General features: G+C 53.4%; 2 protein-coding genes across 15 annotated transcripts in view; both read left to right on the top strand.

Annotated features, from left to right (window-relative positions):
• Positions 1 to 3,291, top strand: part of EPB41L1 (erythrocyte membrane protein band 4.1 like 1) — a 64,059-nt gene extending 60,768 nt beyond the window's left edge. For 8 of the 14 annotated variants that reach the window (XM_088064685.1, XM_088064681.1, XM_088064683.1 and 5 more), the window contains one exon: positions 414 to 3,290. In XM_088064685.1, the coding sequence (XP_087920811.1) occupies positions 414 to 422 (9 nt within the window). In that variant the 3' untranslated portion in view covers positions 423 to 3,290. Of the gene's footprint in view, positions 1 to 413 lie in introns of all 14 variants that reach the window. The other 6 variants (XM_088064688.1, XM_088064689.1, XM_088064686.1 and 3 more) reach the window with 3 other exon arrangements.
• A 1,346-nt stretch (positions 3,292 to 4,637) lies between these two features.
• On the top strand, positions 4,638 to 13,733 carry AAR2 (AAR2 splicing factor). The gene is made up of 3 exons (XM_005532213.3): positions 4,638 to 5,391; positions 6,748 to 6,977; positions 9,420 to 13,733. The coding sequence occupies exons 1-3, from the start codon at positions 4,647 to 4,649 to the stop codon at positions 9,585 to 9,587; spliced, it is 1,143 nt and encodes a 380-aa protein (XP_005532270.2). The 5' UTR covers positions 4,638 to 4,646; the 3' UTR covers positions 9,588 to 13,733.
• Positions 13,734 to 14,619: the final 886 nt, after the last annotated feature.

Below are 14,619 nucleotides of genomic sequence, written 5' to 3'. Positions count from 1 at the left end.
AGAGGCTCCTTGGAATTGGAATTTTCCACTTCTTTATCATATGAAGGTTTTGATTGGCAGCTTTTAAGCCTGGAAAAGTGACCAGCAATGCAGCTGGGAAGGTCAGGAGAGGCTCATGGAGCTGCCTTGTCCCATCCCACAGTACAGACAAGTCCAGACATTCCTGCATCCCACAGGATCCACCCAGTTTTAGCTGAATGGCTTAAAGTGAGGGAGCAGCAACTCCCCCTCATGTCCTTCATGCACCAACAGCAGCCCAGAGCCTAAATTCCTGCTAATTACCTGCTCATGCTAATTAAATGCAAACTGTGGCCCCACGTGCTTGCCAAGTTTCGCTCCTGTGCCCTCATGCCAAGAGGAGCCTCCATGGATTGGCACTCCATGACTTGGTCCTTTCCATCTGCCTTGCACAGGAATCTTGACCAACATGTTCCTGGAAGTCAACATCTATATTCCAACCTGGAGAACAGGGGAGAAGGAGCCTTCATGCTGGATTTCTCAGCAAGACATAGACATCCTGGCTGCAATGTTCATGGCAAGAGACAAAAATTTTTAAAAAAGGAATAGCAAATATATTATATATATATATACATACATACATATATATATATATATATAAAAACAGGAAACAAAATGCATCCTTGCACTGCTGCTATATGCTGGAATCGAATAGCAAACAACACCACCAATAAACAAAGCCAACCCTCTGCAGATAAATTGAAGATTTCCTGGATTGGTGATCAAATCAGATTTAAAAAGTCATAATAATAACAATAATCTCGGTAACAATACAATAAGCCACCATCTTGCATGTTACATGAAAGGACACACAATCATGAGTTCATTTGTTGCACACTGAATGGAAAGAAAAATTGCTTTGCAACAAAGCAAGTAAGCAAACTGAAGTAATATACCACAAGCAGAAGCAAAACCATTCCCCACCTCTGGAAAGAAGAGAGAAAAACATTCAAGTTATGACCATAGAGTTATTTTCCAATTCACAAGTGTCGTTTTGCCCTTCTCCTCATTCCATGCTGGTTTTTTGCATTTTTTGGGGGTTCTGTTGACTCTTCCCCTTCCCTTCCTTATCTTCTCTGTGCACTTGTCCAACCTCTTGTTCTCTGAAGGTATTTAGGAATGGGTTTCATTTCAAACAAAGCAAATGATATGTACATGGTTTCTCATCTCTAATGAGCAGCCTGTGGGGTTTCATATGGATGTGCATTTCAGTTCTGTATATTATTCTATATAACGGAGGGGGAGGGAGGGAACAATGCTGAAATAATTCAACAGTGCTGGTACAGATGATGCCAGCATTTTAAGATCATTAACTCTTGGATTGACTGTGGTTGGTTACTTGGAGACTCTTAGATCACACATGGGACTTTGAGTCCTGCAAGAAGGGAACGGGAAGGGTTTTGGCTGCTGCTGGTTGGGGGGGCAGGGGAGAGGGCGAGGGATGGGAATGTCCTGCCAGCTGATCTGCAGTGTGTGGTGGTGAGCTTTGGAGGGGCAGGGAAGGCTCCAGCTCCACCAGCCGTAGGCAGGATGGGCTCCCAGCCCCCTGAGCCACGGGATCAGCGGGGAGCGAGGTGGGGCCGCAGGGCTCGGGGTCCCCTGCAGCCTGCAGAGCCGTGCCGCTGGGTGGGGTGGGTTTGCTTTGTTTCTGGATCCCAGTAATGGAGGTACTTGAGTTTTGTACTAGGGTCAAAGGCGGAGGGGCTGTTTGTGCCCTGCCTCCCCCACTACCAGGGGTGTGATGGCAAAGAGCTGGGGACAGCGCTGGCAGGGCCATGGCAGTGCTCCCCTGACGTGCCATGGGATGGGCAGCGGAGGGCCCGTGCTGTGGCCATCCCTGCAGAGTGTCCCCAGCATCCCAGGCTGGGTGGGAGAGACCAGGGGGCGTCAGTGGAGCTGCTCCCAGCTCGGCCTTCAGCCGCAGGCTCCTCCAGGGCTGCCTTTGGAAGGGGATCGTGGGCCAAGCCCAGGGCCCCGTACACTGTGAACCAGGCAGTTCGGGTAGGCTCGGAACCAAAACCAGAAAGGAAAGAAATGGGTTTCCTTCTTGGAATTGTCTTTAGCTCCTGCAGAAACTGAAGGGCCCATGATTCTGCACCATTTTGCCTTTAGTCTCCCACCCCTCACACAGACTGTGCCCAGGACCAGGTGTGTTCTGCCAGGCCTTGCCAGGGCTCGCAGGATGCCCGAGCAGGAGCGCCTGTGCCACGAGGATGCCGTGGGCAGATCCTGCTCCCACCTTCACTGTCCCAGGAGGGAGCTGCTCCCTGGCAGCTGCTCACCAGCTGCTCACCAGGGTCTGTTCTCCTGGCAGAGAGGTTTCTGTTGCAGGTGTGGAAGGCAAGAGCACAGGGGCTGCTGCCGGTGCCAGTGCCCATCCCCAGCTTCCAGCCATGCGCCTTCAGAGAGCACAGCCCCAGCCTAAGAGCAGTTCAGGCAGTCAGTAAGAGGCTCCTTTTCTCTCGTTTGTTTTCACAATGCACCCAAGCCAGCTGTGCCCAGCAGTGGCACTGCCAGGGGTGGTGAGGTCCAGGGTGTGCCTGCCGTGCTGGCGTTCACCAGCACATGGCACAGTTCAGGGTTGGGGGAGCCCACCTGGCTTGGGCACCTCCACAGCCCACCCGAGGCCACTGTGACCCTCCAGAGTTGCTTTTGGCGTTGTACACAGTCTGGGAAGCGAAGGTTCCCGTGGGATTGAGCAGCCTTCCAGAGTTGGGCTCCCTGTGTGCTTGGGCTGTGTGAGTTCCACTGGCAGTGAGCAGCCCCTGGCTCCTGCAGTGTGTCCATGGGTGGCAGCATCGGAAACATTTTTTTTTCTTAAAAAAATAAAAAAAGGAAAAAAAATAAAAGGAAAGAAAAATGCTCACTGCTTGTTCTCCTGGTGAGGTGTGGCTTTCTGCTGCTCAGCCCCAGCCTGCCCATCACAGTGCTCTGTTTCAGATAGCTGGCCACTGCTTGTTTTCTTCCAGGGGCCTTTTCTGTGGAAAGGGGTGGGAGACATGAGTGCCTGTTTTTACCCAATCCCACAAATTCATTCTGAACCTGGCCTGCAATTGCATGAATAATAATAACAGTAACAATAATAATAATATTAATTATAATAATAGTATTTATTTTTATTTGAGAAGCACCTTACCAACCAACTGCAACGCTCTGTTGTTCCTTTACTAACTCTCCTTTTCTCTTCCCTTGTTCTCCCTCTCCCCCTTTGGTCATACTCCTTTTCAGTGCTCGGTGGTGTATGCGTGTGTGCTCACTGTTCTTGTATTCAATAAAAGTGAAATAAATGTGTTTGATGCTAAATCAGCCTGGGACCTCGGTGGACTCTTTCCTACTGAGAGGATGGAGAAGTGAAGGGGGAACCGTGCAACCAGAGGCACAGCACGTGGAAATACCGGGCCTTGTCTAAAGGAAAGCTTGTAGAAATCATGGAATCCCAGAATGGTTTGGGCTGGAAGAGAATATAAAGCTCCTCCTTTTCCATTCCCTGCCACAGAAAGGGACACTTTGACTATCCCAGGTTGCTCCAAGCTCCATCCAACCTGACCTTGGACATTTCCAGGGATCATGGGGCAGCCACAGCTGCTCTGGGCACCCTGTGCCAGGACCTCCTGACCCTCACGGGGAACAATTCCCTTCCAGTATCCCATCCATCCCTGCCCTCTGGCAGTGGGAAGCCATTTCCCCTTGTCCTGCCATTCCAGGCCCTTGTCCAAAGTCCCTCTCCAGCTCTCCTGGAACCTCTTTAGGCCCTGGAAGGGGCTCTGAGGTCTCCCTGAAGCCTTCTCCAGGTAAAGACCCCCAGCTCTCCCAGCCTGGCTCCAGAGCAGAGGGGCTCCAGCTCTCCACGTCCACCTCTGGGCTCGTTGGAACGTCTCTGCATCTCTGCAGTGCTGCAGACCCCAGAGCTGGAAGCAGTTCTGCAGGTGGGATCTCACCCCACCCAGGGCAGATGAAGATGTTGCCAGGTCGGGAATTGCGGCTGGTGGAGCTGGGAGCGTACGGCAGGTGCTGAGCCTCGGACACACCTCGGACACTCGTGGGGCAGCCAGGGTGGTTGTGAGAATGCTCAGGGTGCAGGGCCGGGGTGGGAACTGCCCCTCTCTAGGGACCCCGGCCCTGTGTGTTGTCCTGGGGAACAGGACGTGGTGCCGGGACAGTGTCTGTCCTGCGCAGGGCTGTGTGTGTCACACTGAGGGTCTGGCCCGGGGGGTCTCTGTCCATCAGTGCCAGGCACGGCTCTTGTCCGTCTGTCCCGCTGTGGGCTGGGACCACGGGAGCCCAGGGGAACGGCAGCCAGCCGGGGGGGCTGGGGACCGGCTTTGGGGACAGCGGGGAGCAGCGGCCAGCCATGGAGAGGCAAAGGGGAGCAGCGCCGGGCTGGGAGCCGGCCATGGGCTGGGGCAGCGGGACCGAGCCGGGGCCGGCCGGAGGGCACAGGGACCGAGTCGGGGGCGATCGGGGGCAGTGCCCGCTGTCCACGGGGCAGCAGCGCAGCCCGGGGAGCCCCTGGAGCCGGGCGGGGCCGGAGGCTCCTCCCGCACCCGGGCCGGACCCCCCGGCCCCGGATATCCGGCCAGGCCCGCCCGGCGCCGCTCCCCGCCGGGCCCGTGCGGAGCGGCCCGGCCATGGCGGCCCCGCGGCCCGACCCCGAGCTGGCCCGGCAGCTTTTCTTCGAGGGAGCGGCCGTGGTGGTGCTGGACGTGCCCGAGGGCACCGAGTTCGGCATCGACTACAGCGCGTGGGCCGTGGGGCCGCGGTTCCGCGGGGTGAAGATGGTGCCGCCGGGGCTGCACTTCGTGCACTGCAGCGCTGCCGGTGCCGGGCGGGACTCGGGGCCGCGCTCCGGCCGCTTCCTCAGCCTGCGGCTCCGCGAGGTGCGGCTGCTGCGCTGGGACCCCGCGGCCGAGGCCGTGCGGCCCGAGCCCCCCGAGCAGGGCGAGGCGCTGCGGGACAGCCTGCGGGAGCTGGACCCCTTCCTGGGGCCCTACCCCTACGAGACGCTGAAGAAGTGGGTGTCGCTGAGCAACTTCATCAGCGAGGCGGCGGCCGAGGAGCTGCAGCCCGAGAGCGGCCAGATCTGCGCCTTCGCCGAGGTGCTGCCCGAGGCGGCGGGGCGGCACACGCGGGACCGAGCCGGGCAGCGCCGGCCCCCGCTGGGCCCCGAGTGCCGCAGCTACGCCGAGGGCCTGGCCCGGCTGCCCCGCATGCGGCCGCGGGCCGGCACCCAGATCCGCTTCTCCGAGCTGCCCCGGCAGGCCTTCCCCGACGGGGCCACCCCCGAGGAGATCACCCGGCACAGCATGGACCTGAGCTACGCCCTGCAGCGGGTGATGGAGCAGCGCTACCCCGGCCGGCCGCTGGGTCTGCTCGGTGAGCTCCGCCCGGGGAAATGCCATTGCTGGGCAAACATTCGGCTCCAGGGTGGAACCTGTCCCTGTTCCCTGCCCCACGAGGGCTCTGCAGCGCAACACAGAAGTTTGTGGAGTTTTTAGCAGCCTTAGGGGCTGTTCCCATAGCCTGGAGGAGACTGAGGCCAGAGCTTCTCCCGAGGGGCGGCTGCGATCTCTGTTCTGTGTGACCAGGGAGAGCACCCGAGGCTGGAACTGTCAGGGGAAATTTAGGCTGGATGTCAGGGAAAGGTCCTTCCCCCAGAGGGTTCTGGGCACTGCTCAGGCTCCCCAGGGAATGGGCACGGCCCCGAGGCTGCCAGAGCTCCCATCTCAGGGGTGCCCAGGGTGGGACTGTTGGGGTGTCTGTGCAGGGCAATGTGGGTCCCTCCCCACTCAGGATATTCTGTAATTCTGTTCCACGACTGTCTCGTGTGAGGACATGGTGCTGCAGCCCAGATTAAGTCAAAAGCAGCAGTCACAGGTGGCTCTGGTGTCTGGCACTTTACCTGTTCAGTGAACCTCTTACAGAGTGCTGGGAGCATCAGGTGGGGATGGGCACCCCCAGCCCCGTGTTCCTGTTTGGTTTTGGTTCCTGCTGCAGTGACTGGTCCCTCCCAGAGCTCAACCTCTCCCCAGCCTACATTGCAACCTGTGCTACAAATAAATGCTGGGTCTGTGGAGGTCCTGGAGCAGGGTTTTGTTTAGTTGCAGGATGGAGGGAGAAGCCCTCCCAGCTTCCCAGCTGGAACCCTGGTTTGGAATAAGCCTTTGTTTATCCCTTCATCCATTTTTTGTCTGTTAACATTATACAATTTATTCTTTTTCAAAATTACCAAAGATAACTCTAGGATGTAAAGAGAACAAATTATCTTAGGGAATGGTGGCAAAACAGTTGATGCCAAGCATCCAGTGTGATGAGCCCTGGCTCTTAGTTCAGCAGGGCAAACACTCTCATTGATGCACTGCTGGCCTCTCCCAGGATGCCAGGACAGTGGTGTTTGCAGTCCCATGTGGTGCTGGACACTCAGCACAGGCAGGCTGAACTCTCAGAATAACAGCAGGATCTGGCTTGAGTTTGGGTCTGTTTCTTGGTGTTGTTTGCTGTCTGTAAAGCCCCTCTCCAGTGCTGATAATCACAGTTACCAGGTGTCCTGCCCTGTTCTGCTTTGCTCCATTTGAAGAGCAGCACAGGGTCAGTGTTCGAGGTAGGAATGCACTTTGCAAAATCCAAACCAGGAAATCATTTACAGAGCTTTGGGGAGGACACATTCCCAGGATATCTGTTTAGTCTTACATGTTTTGTTTTGTTTTGTTTCCCTTCTCTGAACCCACACAGCTGAGCTGCAGTTTGCCTTCATCTGCTTCCTGATTGGGAACGTGTACGATGCCTTTGAGCACTGGAAAAGACTCCTGAACATCCTGTGCCGCTCAGAGGAGGCAATAGGGAAGTACCAAGACCTTTACATCAACCTCATTTCCGTGCTGTATCACCAGCTCAACGAAATTCCAGCAGATTTTTTTGTGGACATTGTCTCCCAGGACAACTTTTTAACCAGCACCTTACAGGTGTGTTTGTGGCTGTTCCCTGGGAAATGGGAGCAGGAGGGAGAGCATCCATCAAATTTGGGAGAAGCTGCCAAAGGAGTTAAGATACATGGGAGATGGGAGCCTGTCTAAGCACACAGGGATTCACTTTTACTTTTTCCCTCTGTTACTCAGAGGGCAAAAACTGAAGAAATTCAGCCCAACAGCTACAAAAGAGGGTGGGCAAGTGCAATGTGATGTCTGTTTAATTTTTCCAAAATGCCATTTATTCTTTAAAATTAAAAACAACACAAAAAGCATGAGGGACTAATGATGATGATTTTTGGAATGGTTTGCTCAGCATGCAGGGAAGCTGCAGCAAAGCTTTATTGAGCTAAGGGCAGTGATAGTGTTTAAGAAGCTTTTCCATTCCTTAGCATAGCTGAGGATTTCCTGTAGTCAGGTTCTTATCCAGAGGGACTTTATGGTTATTCCAAAATGCAGAAGATGCTGCTGCTGCTGCTGAGACAGGTGGGGACAGATCTGTGGCTCAGCCCCAGTGAAACCAGTTACTCCCACTGATGGTGACTGTGCTGGCAGCACAGCAAACTGCCTTAGTTTACCAAAAAAAGCCCAAATCAGAGACACTGATAAAGCTGAGCAATGGGAACCAGCCCTGCAGGAGGCTGTGAGCAGTTGTGCTACAGGTGCTCCCTCTCCTTTCCCAGTTCCATTCCTCTCCTTGTTAACCCCAAGTTCTTGCTGTACTTTGGGGAGGGTGGAGGTGTTTGGGTTTAATTGCTGGGTAAAATGCTTTGGGAAGCATTGCTTTAATTGACTGCTTTCAGATTTTTCAGTTGGGATTCTTACAAGTCTTGGGAGCAGTTTGAATTTATATTTTATTTCTGCTGGCAGATTTTTTCCATCCCACTACAGGACTGGACAGCCCAGCTGCGTTTGCAGCACGCTCAGAGCGGTGCTGTCAGTTCACAGGAGTACCCAGAATATGGCAGCCAGCCATTCCCTCCCCCTGAGGGGACTTGGAGAATTTGGGCAGCCCTTGTTGCTGGTTCTGGCTGGCTGAGTCCAGCCCTGGGCTCTGTCTGTCTGTGTCAGTCCCTCAGCAGGAGCTGGTGTCAGGATCAGCCATAAGCCCTTGCAGGAGTCACCACATTCCCAGTGACAGAGAAGAGCCCTGCAAACTTCCTCACTCAGAGTTCTCCATTTCTGCTCCCGTGGGATTTCCCCAGAGTGGTGCCAGGGGAGCTCTGGGCCTTGCCTTACCCCTCACTTTACACACAGACATCACAATTCTCTGCCTCAGCTGCCCTTGGGCAGTGTCTGTGCAGCTCCTGCTGGAAGCAGCAACTTCATTTTTGGAGTCTGATCCAAGGCAGGAAGAGCACAACACAGCCACCAGTGACTGTGCAGCCCTAGCAGTGCTTAAAGAAAAGGGAAGCTTGGTGAAATGACTCATTTAATATGCAGTTCATTGAGAAGAAGTGGGAAGTATAATCTTCTAATCGTTTTTTCCCCTACCAGCATTGCTGTGTAAGAGTTCTGTTAGAAAGAGGCAGTTTTCCAGTAGAATGAGCAAGGAAAATGCAAATGTTCATCCACAAAGCAGCAAACTTTGCTGCTCATTGTCAGTGTTTTATCCAGCTTTCAGCAGGTCTCCCCCAAATAAGAGGCTGTGTTTTCCCCAGAGGAGATTTCTTTTTATGTAAATTAGTTCTGGATCACAAGTTCAGGAGGAGCAGAGCCAGGCTGATAGGAGCTGGGCTCTGGGGCTTGGTGCCCTGTTAATCACACACAGATGCTTCCCCCCTGAGGTACCAGCAGAGGCTGGGAGTTTGTGACATGCTAATAGTTTTGTGTTTGAGGGTGGAAAGCACAGGTTCCTCCAGACTTCAGCACCCTGTGCACAAGGGAATGGCTGTGCTGGGGATATAACCAGGCTTTTTCCAGAGAGCTCCCATTCCTCTCTGGCATTCAAGGTATTTTCATTAAGTTTCCTCTGTATCATAAAGTCTTGGTAATACCATATTACAGAAATACTTTGGGAGATCTCTACCCATGGAAACGAGGAGTGCAGTTATCTACTGGCCTTTTGGACACTCACTGGAAATTTGCCTTCTAGTATTTAATTTCTTTTATTTCCTTCTGTCAAAGATGTTTTCCTTTGCTCACACTTTGGCATATTTCAGAATTCCACAGTACAAATTCAGTTGCACTCCTGCTTCAGACAAAGTTCTTACCTGAGTGCAGATATTTCCGATGCTGACTCAGTGGTGTGAAGGCAGGATGGGCTTGGGCTGGAAGGTGGGAGGTGTGGGCTTTGGTTGGGTCCCCACACAGCTGGAGTAGTCCCAGGGTGGTGGATCCCAACCTGGCTCTCTCCTGGTGCTCCCTGGTGTCTGTAGGGAGGAGATGCCCAGCTGGTGCCATGGCTGAGCTCTCCCTCACCTCTGCTCTTTGTTTCAGGTGCTGTTCTCCTGCACATGCAGCTCTGCTGTGGATGAGACTCTGAGGAAAAAGGCTGAGAAGTTCAAGGCTCACCTGACAAAGAAATTCAAGTGGGACTTTGAGGCAGAGCCTGATGACTGTGCTCCTGTGGTGGTTGAGCTGCCTGAGGGTGTGCAGGTGGACTGAGCTAAAGGCCCCCTTAGGAGCAAACAGCTTCTAAAATGACCCTTTCCTTCTCGTTTCCAACCCTGCCAGCTTCTTAAAGGCTGTTAAAGCTGATCCTCTTCCTGCTGGAGAAGCAGATGTGGGGAACCCAGGAGGATGCTGAGCTTTGTGAGGAGACCAGAGGTGTTGGAGGAGTTTGAGTGCTGCCATGTGGCTACTTTGGACACCCTGGGGTTTTCCCAGCCCTGCTGCAGCATCTCCTCCTAGAACACAAACAACATACACAAAGTCACAGAATCATTAAAGGTGCAAAAGACATTTTGATATCATGGAGTTCAACCCTAAATCTATCACTGCCGTGATCCTCCTGCACTCAGCTGTCTTCTGCATCCCTGCTCCCCCCTCCTCCTGGAGCTGATGCCCTCCTTGGAGAGCACCTGTGGTTCAGGGCTGTAATCCCACAGTGATTTTAGCAGCCCAAACCCAAGCTGTGAACTGAAGTTCAGCTCTTCCTGGGCTTGTGTTGCACTGCTGTGTCAGGTGCTTACGGTGCTCACTGTCATTTACCTGATGGGGAGGTGGCTCAAAGCCACAGCAAAATTCCTCCCACTTCCTACACCCAATACCTCAGAGTCTCATTCCTGTTCCTCCCGTTCTGCTGAATGGTTTTGTATTTACTGCTGACACTGTTTTGCCTGGTGTAAAAGAAAGTGAACACTTTGGTGACAGGCTGGACTGTGGTCACCCAGCTGTTAAAGAACAGAGCCAGCATGAGATAAAGGATCAGATTTCCACATGAGCTGGATCCTCTGTTTTAATTGGAAATCCTATGTTTTTGCTCAAAAACAGTGACTGAAAATTAACAGTTTGTAATGGTCAGGTTCCCATGATGAACTGCACATTTTGCAGCTGACAAAAGAGAATATAATTGTACTTCCATTATGGTGGGTTTTTTCTTTTTGCAAGGTTGTAGTAGGGCCAGTTAATCACAGAATCACAGAATGGTTTGGGCTGGAAGGGACCTTGCAGACCATCCTGTGTCACTGCTGCCATGGGCAGGGACACCTTGCACTGTCCCAGGCTGCTCCAAGCCCCGTCCAGCCTGGCCTTGGGCACTGCCAGGGATCCAGGGGCAGCCACAGCTGCTCTGGGCACCCTGTGCCAGGGCCTGCCCACCCTCACAGGCAGCAATTTCTTCCCTGTATCCCATCTAACCCTGCCCTCAGCCAGTGGGAAGCCATTCCCCTTGTTCCTGTCACTATCTGATGTTATAAAATGTCCCTGTCCCTTTTTATAAGCCCCCTTATATCTCCTTTTATCTCTCATTATTGTCTGTAGACCACAGAGCAGCTGGGGAGCAGCCAGGCCATGGGGCCACTGTCCTGTGGGGTAGGAAATGGGAGCAGCAGAGCTTCAGCTAAAGGCAGGTGCTCAGAAGCCACCTGCTTTACATGAGCCCACTGCACTCTGAGGGCAAAGGGAAGTGGGCACACAGCATTGTTGGATGTTTACAAGGTGGGGGTGTGGATTTAGGGGAGACAGTGGGAGTCAGCAGGAAGGAGGGTGTGTATCAGTGGCAACACAGAACGGAGGAATGTTTTCTTGCCCTGCCCAAGCTTTAGGTGACAGTAACACTGCACTTTCCTGCAGCTGAGTGTTGTTATTCAACAGCAAAGAGAGACTTTGGTAAATGCACGCTGCTGCAAGCCAATGAAGAGTTTGGGGTGTGTTTGCAGCTCTGGTTCCGTGCTGGATCGAGGTCAGGAGCGTTGTGCAGGGGCACTGAGGCATCAGCTCCATCCACCTGCTGCTGCAGCTGCCAGGGCTGTGCCAGGGGGGCAGGCTGGCACCATTCCTGCCTCTGCAGGCTGGGCTGGGGCACAGCCCTGCTCAGCCAAGCTGAGGCTGATCCCAGGGGACTTGGGTACCCCCGTGGCTGCAGTGGCCCTGCAGTCACTGTGCAAAGCCCAGAGTGAGGGTACCCAAGCCCCAAACTGCTCTTCCATTCCTTCCCCCTGCTCCACAGGCTCGGTGATGTTGGACAAACCCGAGTTTTCAGTCTCAGGGACGGTGTCCTGGTGTGGAGCCTCTGGGTTGTCCTGCACCACACCATGGATTGCTGCTGCTTGTTTCATTCACCCTGCCAGGCTGGACATGAGGATTGTGCTGCCTGAGGCTGCAGGGAGCTGCCCTCCTGCCACAGCAGGGCACAACTCCCTTTTTTACTGGGAGGAGAATCAATACATTTTGCTCTGAATGTCCCTGTTACTTCCACCACCTCCTGCCCCCTGCCAAGGCAGCAGCCAGAGCACTTCTGTCTTTTTGGGGTGGATTGGTGCCCTTGATTCCAGCGTGGGAATCACTCATGGTGTGGCTCTGCAGCTCAGGTTGGGTTTGTGTGGCAGCAATGCCTGCAGCAGCACTGATTTGTGTGGTGTCAGATGGGAGCCAGGGAGGTTCTTGTTCTCTAAAAGCAAACTGAAGGTGAAAGGGAGCAGATGGGAAGGTGTAGAAAGCTTGGCAGTGCTGTGGTTTTAAATCTGAAGTCAGCTCAGGGTTTTGAACTGGCAACTCTTCCTTGGGGCTTTCTCTTGTCCTGCTTAATGCAAGTTGAATTTCTGTTCTTTGCTCAGTGTTTTGCTGTGGCAACCCTGCCTGTCTCTGTCCACTGTGGTTCAGTTCCAGACCTTTTCTGGTTTTATTAGGTTTTTCTGGTGTCTGTTATTATTGCACCCTTATTTTTCTCTCCAGAAATAACACAATAGAAATCCATTTGTGCTTCCAACAACTCCCAGGAGGGAGAGGTTTTCCAGGGTCTCTTAGACACACACCACCTTTGTTTGGAGCACTGTTTGTATCAGCTGGATACAGCCTGCCCCAGCTGCTGCAGATGGACTGGCTGGCACCGAGCTCCTGGAACATGGAAAAAGATGGACTGGAGCACCTTGACCCCTCTCTCTGAGAAAGGAAATTATTTACTCCTACTGCTGGTAATTGTCCCACAGAGTCATTGTGGCATGTTGGGCAGCCCTGGAACAGGGATGAGCTGTCTTTGGCCATTCCTGCTCCCCCAGGATGCTGCTCCTCGTGTGCTGCTCTGTGCTGGGCTCTGGAGCTGTCCCACGGGCAGGGCTGGGCATGGGGGATGCTCCAGAGAGCCTGAGAGACATCGACTGTGCAGGGGCCTCATTAGCACAGTGCTAATGAGCCTCAAGGCAGCCTCGATGCAAATAAACTCTGTATGGGTTGATCAATAGGAGGCAAAATCCAGGGAGCAGCTGCTGTGGGTGGCTGCTCCCTGCTCCTGCCCTGCCCAGAGGGTTCCTGCAGGAGGAGCTGCCCCGGCAATGTCCTGCACCCTGCAGGGTTGGCACCTTCCCATGGAGCTGAGCTGAGCTCCAGCAGCCCCTGGCCACTGCAGCTGGAGGGAAACATGGATTGGGAACCAAACCCTGAGCCACAGCCCCTGGCAGGCAGCAGGGAATGGGGGCAAGGAAACGAGGCTCCCTTCCCTCGGCTCCGTGCCAGGGCTGTGCCCCTCCCATCCTGCATGGAACAAACTGGGAATGGTTGGGAAACTGGGACATCTCCCAGCCTTCAGAGCCATAACCCTGGAATGCTTCTGGCCTCGGTGAGGGAGCTGCAGCTCTCCCCCAGGGCCGGGCAAGGCTGCCCTGGCAGGAGGAAGGTGCCAGCAATGCCCCTCCAGTGCCCCTGCAGGGCAATGTGCTCAGTGTCTGCCTGGAAAGATGATGTCTCTTCCCACCACAGCCATGAAATAATTCAGGAAATCAGCTGGTATTTGTAAAGGAGGGATAGTGAAGAGAGGGAAGATGAGGGGAGGCAGCCTGGAGCCCCTCAAACCCCCTGGGCTGGAGTTTGGGGGGCACTGGTTGCCCATAGCTTGTATGGGGCTCCCCAGAACAGGACATAGCTCTATCCTGTGCTAAAGGTTTCAGCATTTTTAGGTTTTTTTCCTCCCCCAAGGGCAGGTTTAGCCACATTTGTTGATTTTTAATAGCAAAAGCTGCTTTCCCCCCCCAGCTGTGATGGCTGTGCCTGCACACCTTTAGGACAGGGCAGCATAAAGAGAATTGCTGTGATTTTTGTACATTATAGTAAATACAAAAGCAAGTTTCAAGCTTCTAAATAAATAAATAAAAAGAAGTTGTCATTGTTTTTTTATTCAAAAAATCCCTGATTTCTCCCTCAGCTGAGGAGCAGCTGGAAGTGCAAGGAAGAGCCTGGAGCATCCAGGAAAGCTTAACCTGGGCGTAGCTGTGGGCACACAGGAGGCTGAAGAGGTTTGGAAAAGAGGTATGGCAAGGATATTATTCTTGAAAAGCTGGGTTTGGAAAAGATCCCTTCCCTGCAGATGTGGATTTGTGGAGGTTTCAGATGATGCACAAAACAAGAGCTGTTTCTTTTGGCTGGACAGAATTGGGGATTCTTTTTGCCCTTGAGCAAGCAAAAAGATGGCCATGTCTGTTAAGGAAAGGATCTCTGGGGGACAGGAATTTCCTTGAGAATCTGACCTGTTTCATCCTGTGAAGATTTTTTTTTTCTCTATTTTTTTTAATGAAATTATCTTTGTTTAAACAAAGGCATGTAGTGACAGGACAAGGGGGAATGGCTTCAGAGAGCAGAGTTAAATGGGATGTTGGGAAGGAATTCTTCCCTCTGAGGAAGGCCCTGGCACAGGGTGCCCACAGGAGCTGTGGCTGCCCCTGGACCCCTGGAAGTGCCCAAAGCTGGGTTGGACAGGGCTTGGAGCAGCCTGGGAGAGTGGAAGGTGTCCCTGCCCAAGGCAGGGGGTGGGATGATCCTTAAGGTCCCTTCCAACCCAAACCATTCTGGGATTCTAAACAGTGGGAATTCCCAGTGATTGTTTTTCAGGAGTCAGTGCTGGGTGCCCCAGGGCAGCCAGGACAGGAATTCCCTGTGGGACTCTGCCCTTACTGGGCAATTTGCTCATCCCTTCCCTGGCCTGGCTAGAAGCTGGTGAGTTAAATGTTCCAGGAGCAGTCCTGATAATGCTGGGAGTTCTTATTGC

The sequence above is a fragment of the Pseudopodoces humilis genome, chromosome 19, assembly GCF_049639895.1.
Source record: "Pseudopodoces humilis isolate 2021_Gansu_Grassland_sample_001 chromosome 19, ASM4963989v1, whole genome shotgun sequence".
Taxonomy (NCBI): Eukaryota; Metazoa; Chordata; class Aves; order Passeriformes; family Paridae; genus Pseudopodoces; species Pseudopodoces humilis.
This window is presented reverse-complemented; position numbering and strand designations above follow the sequence as displayed.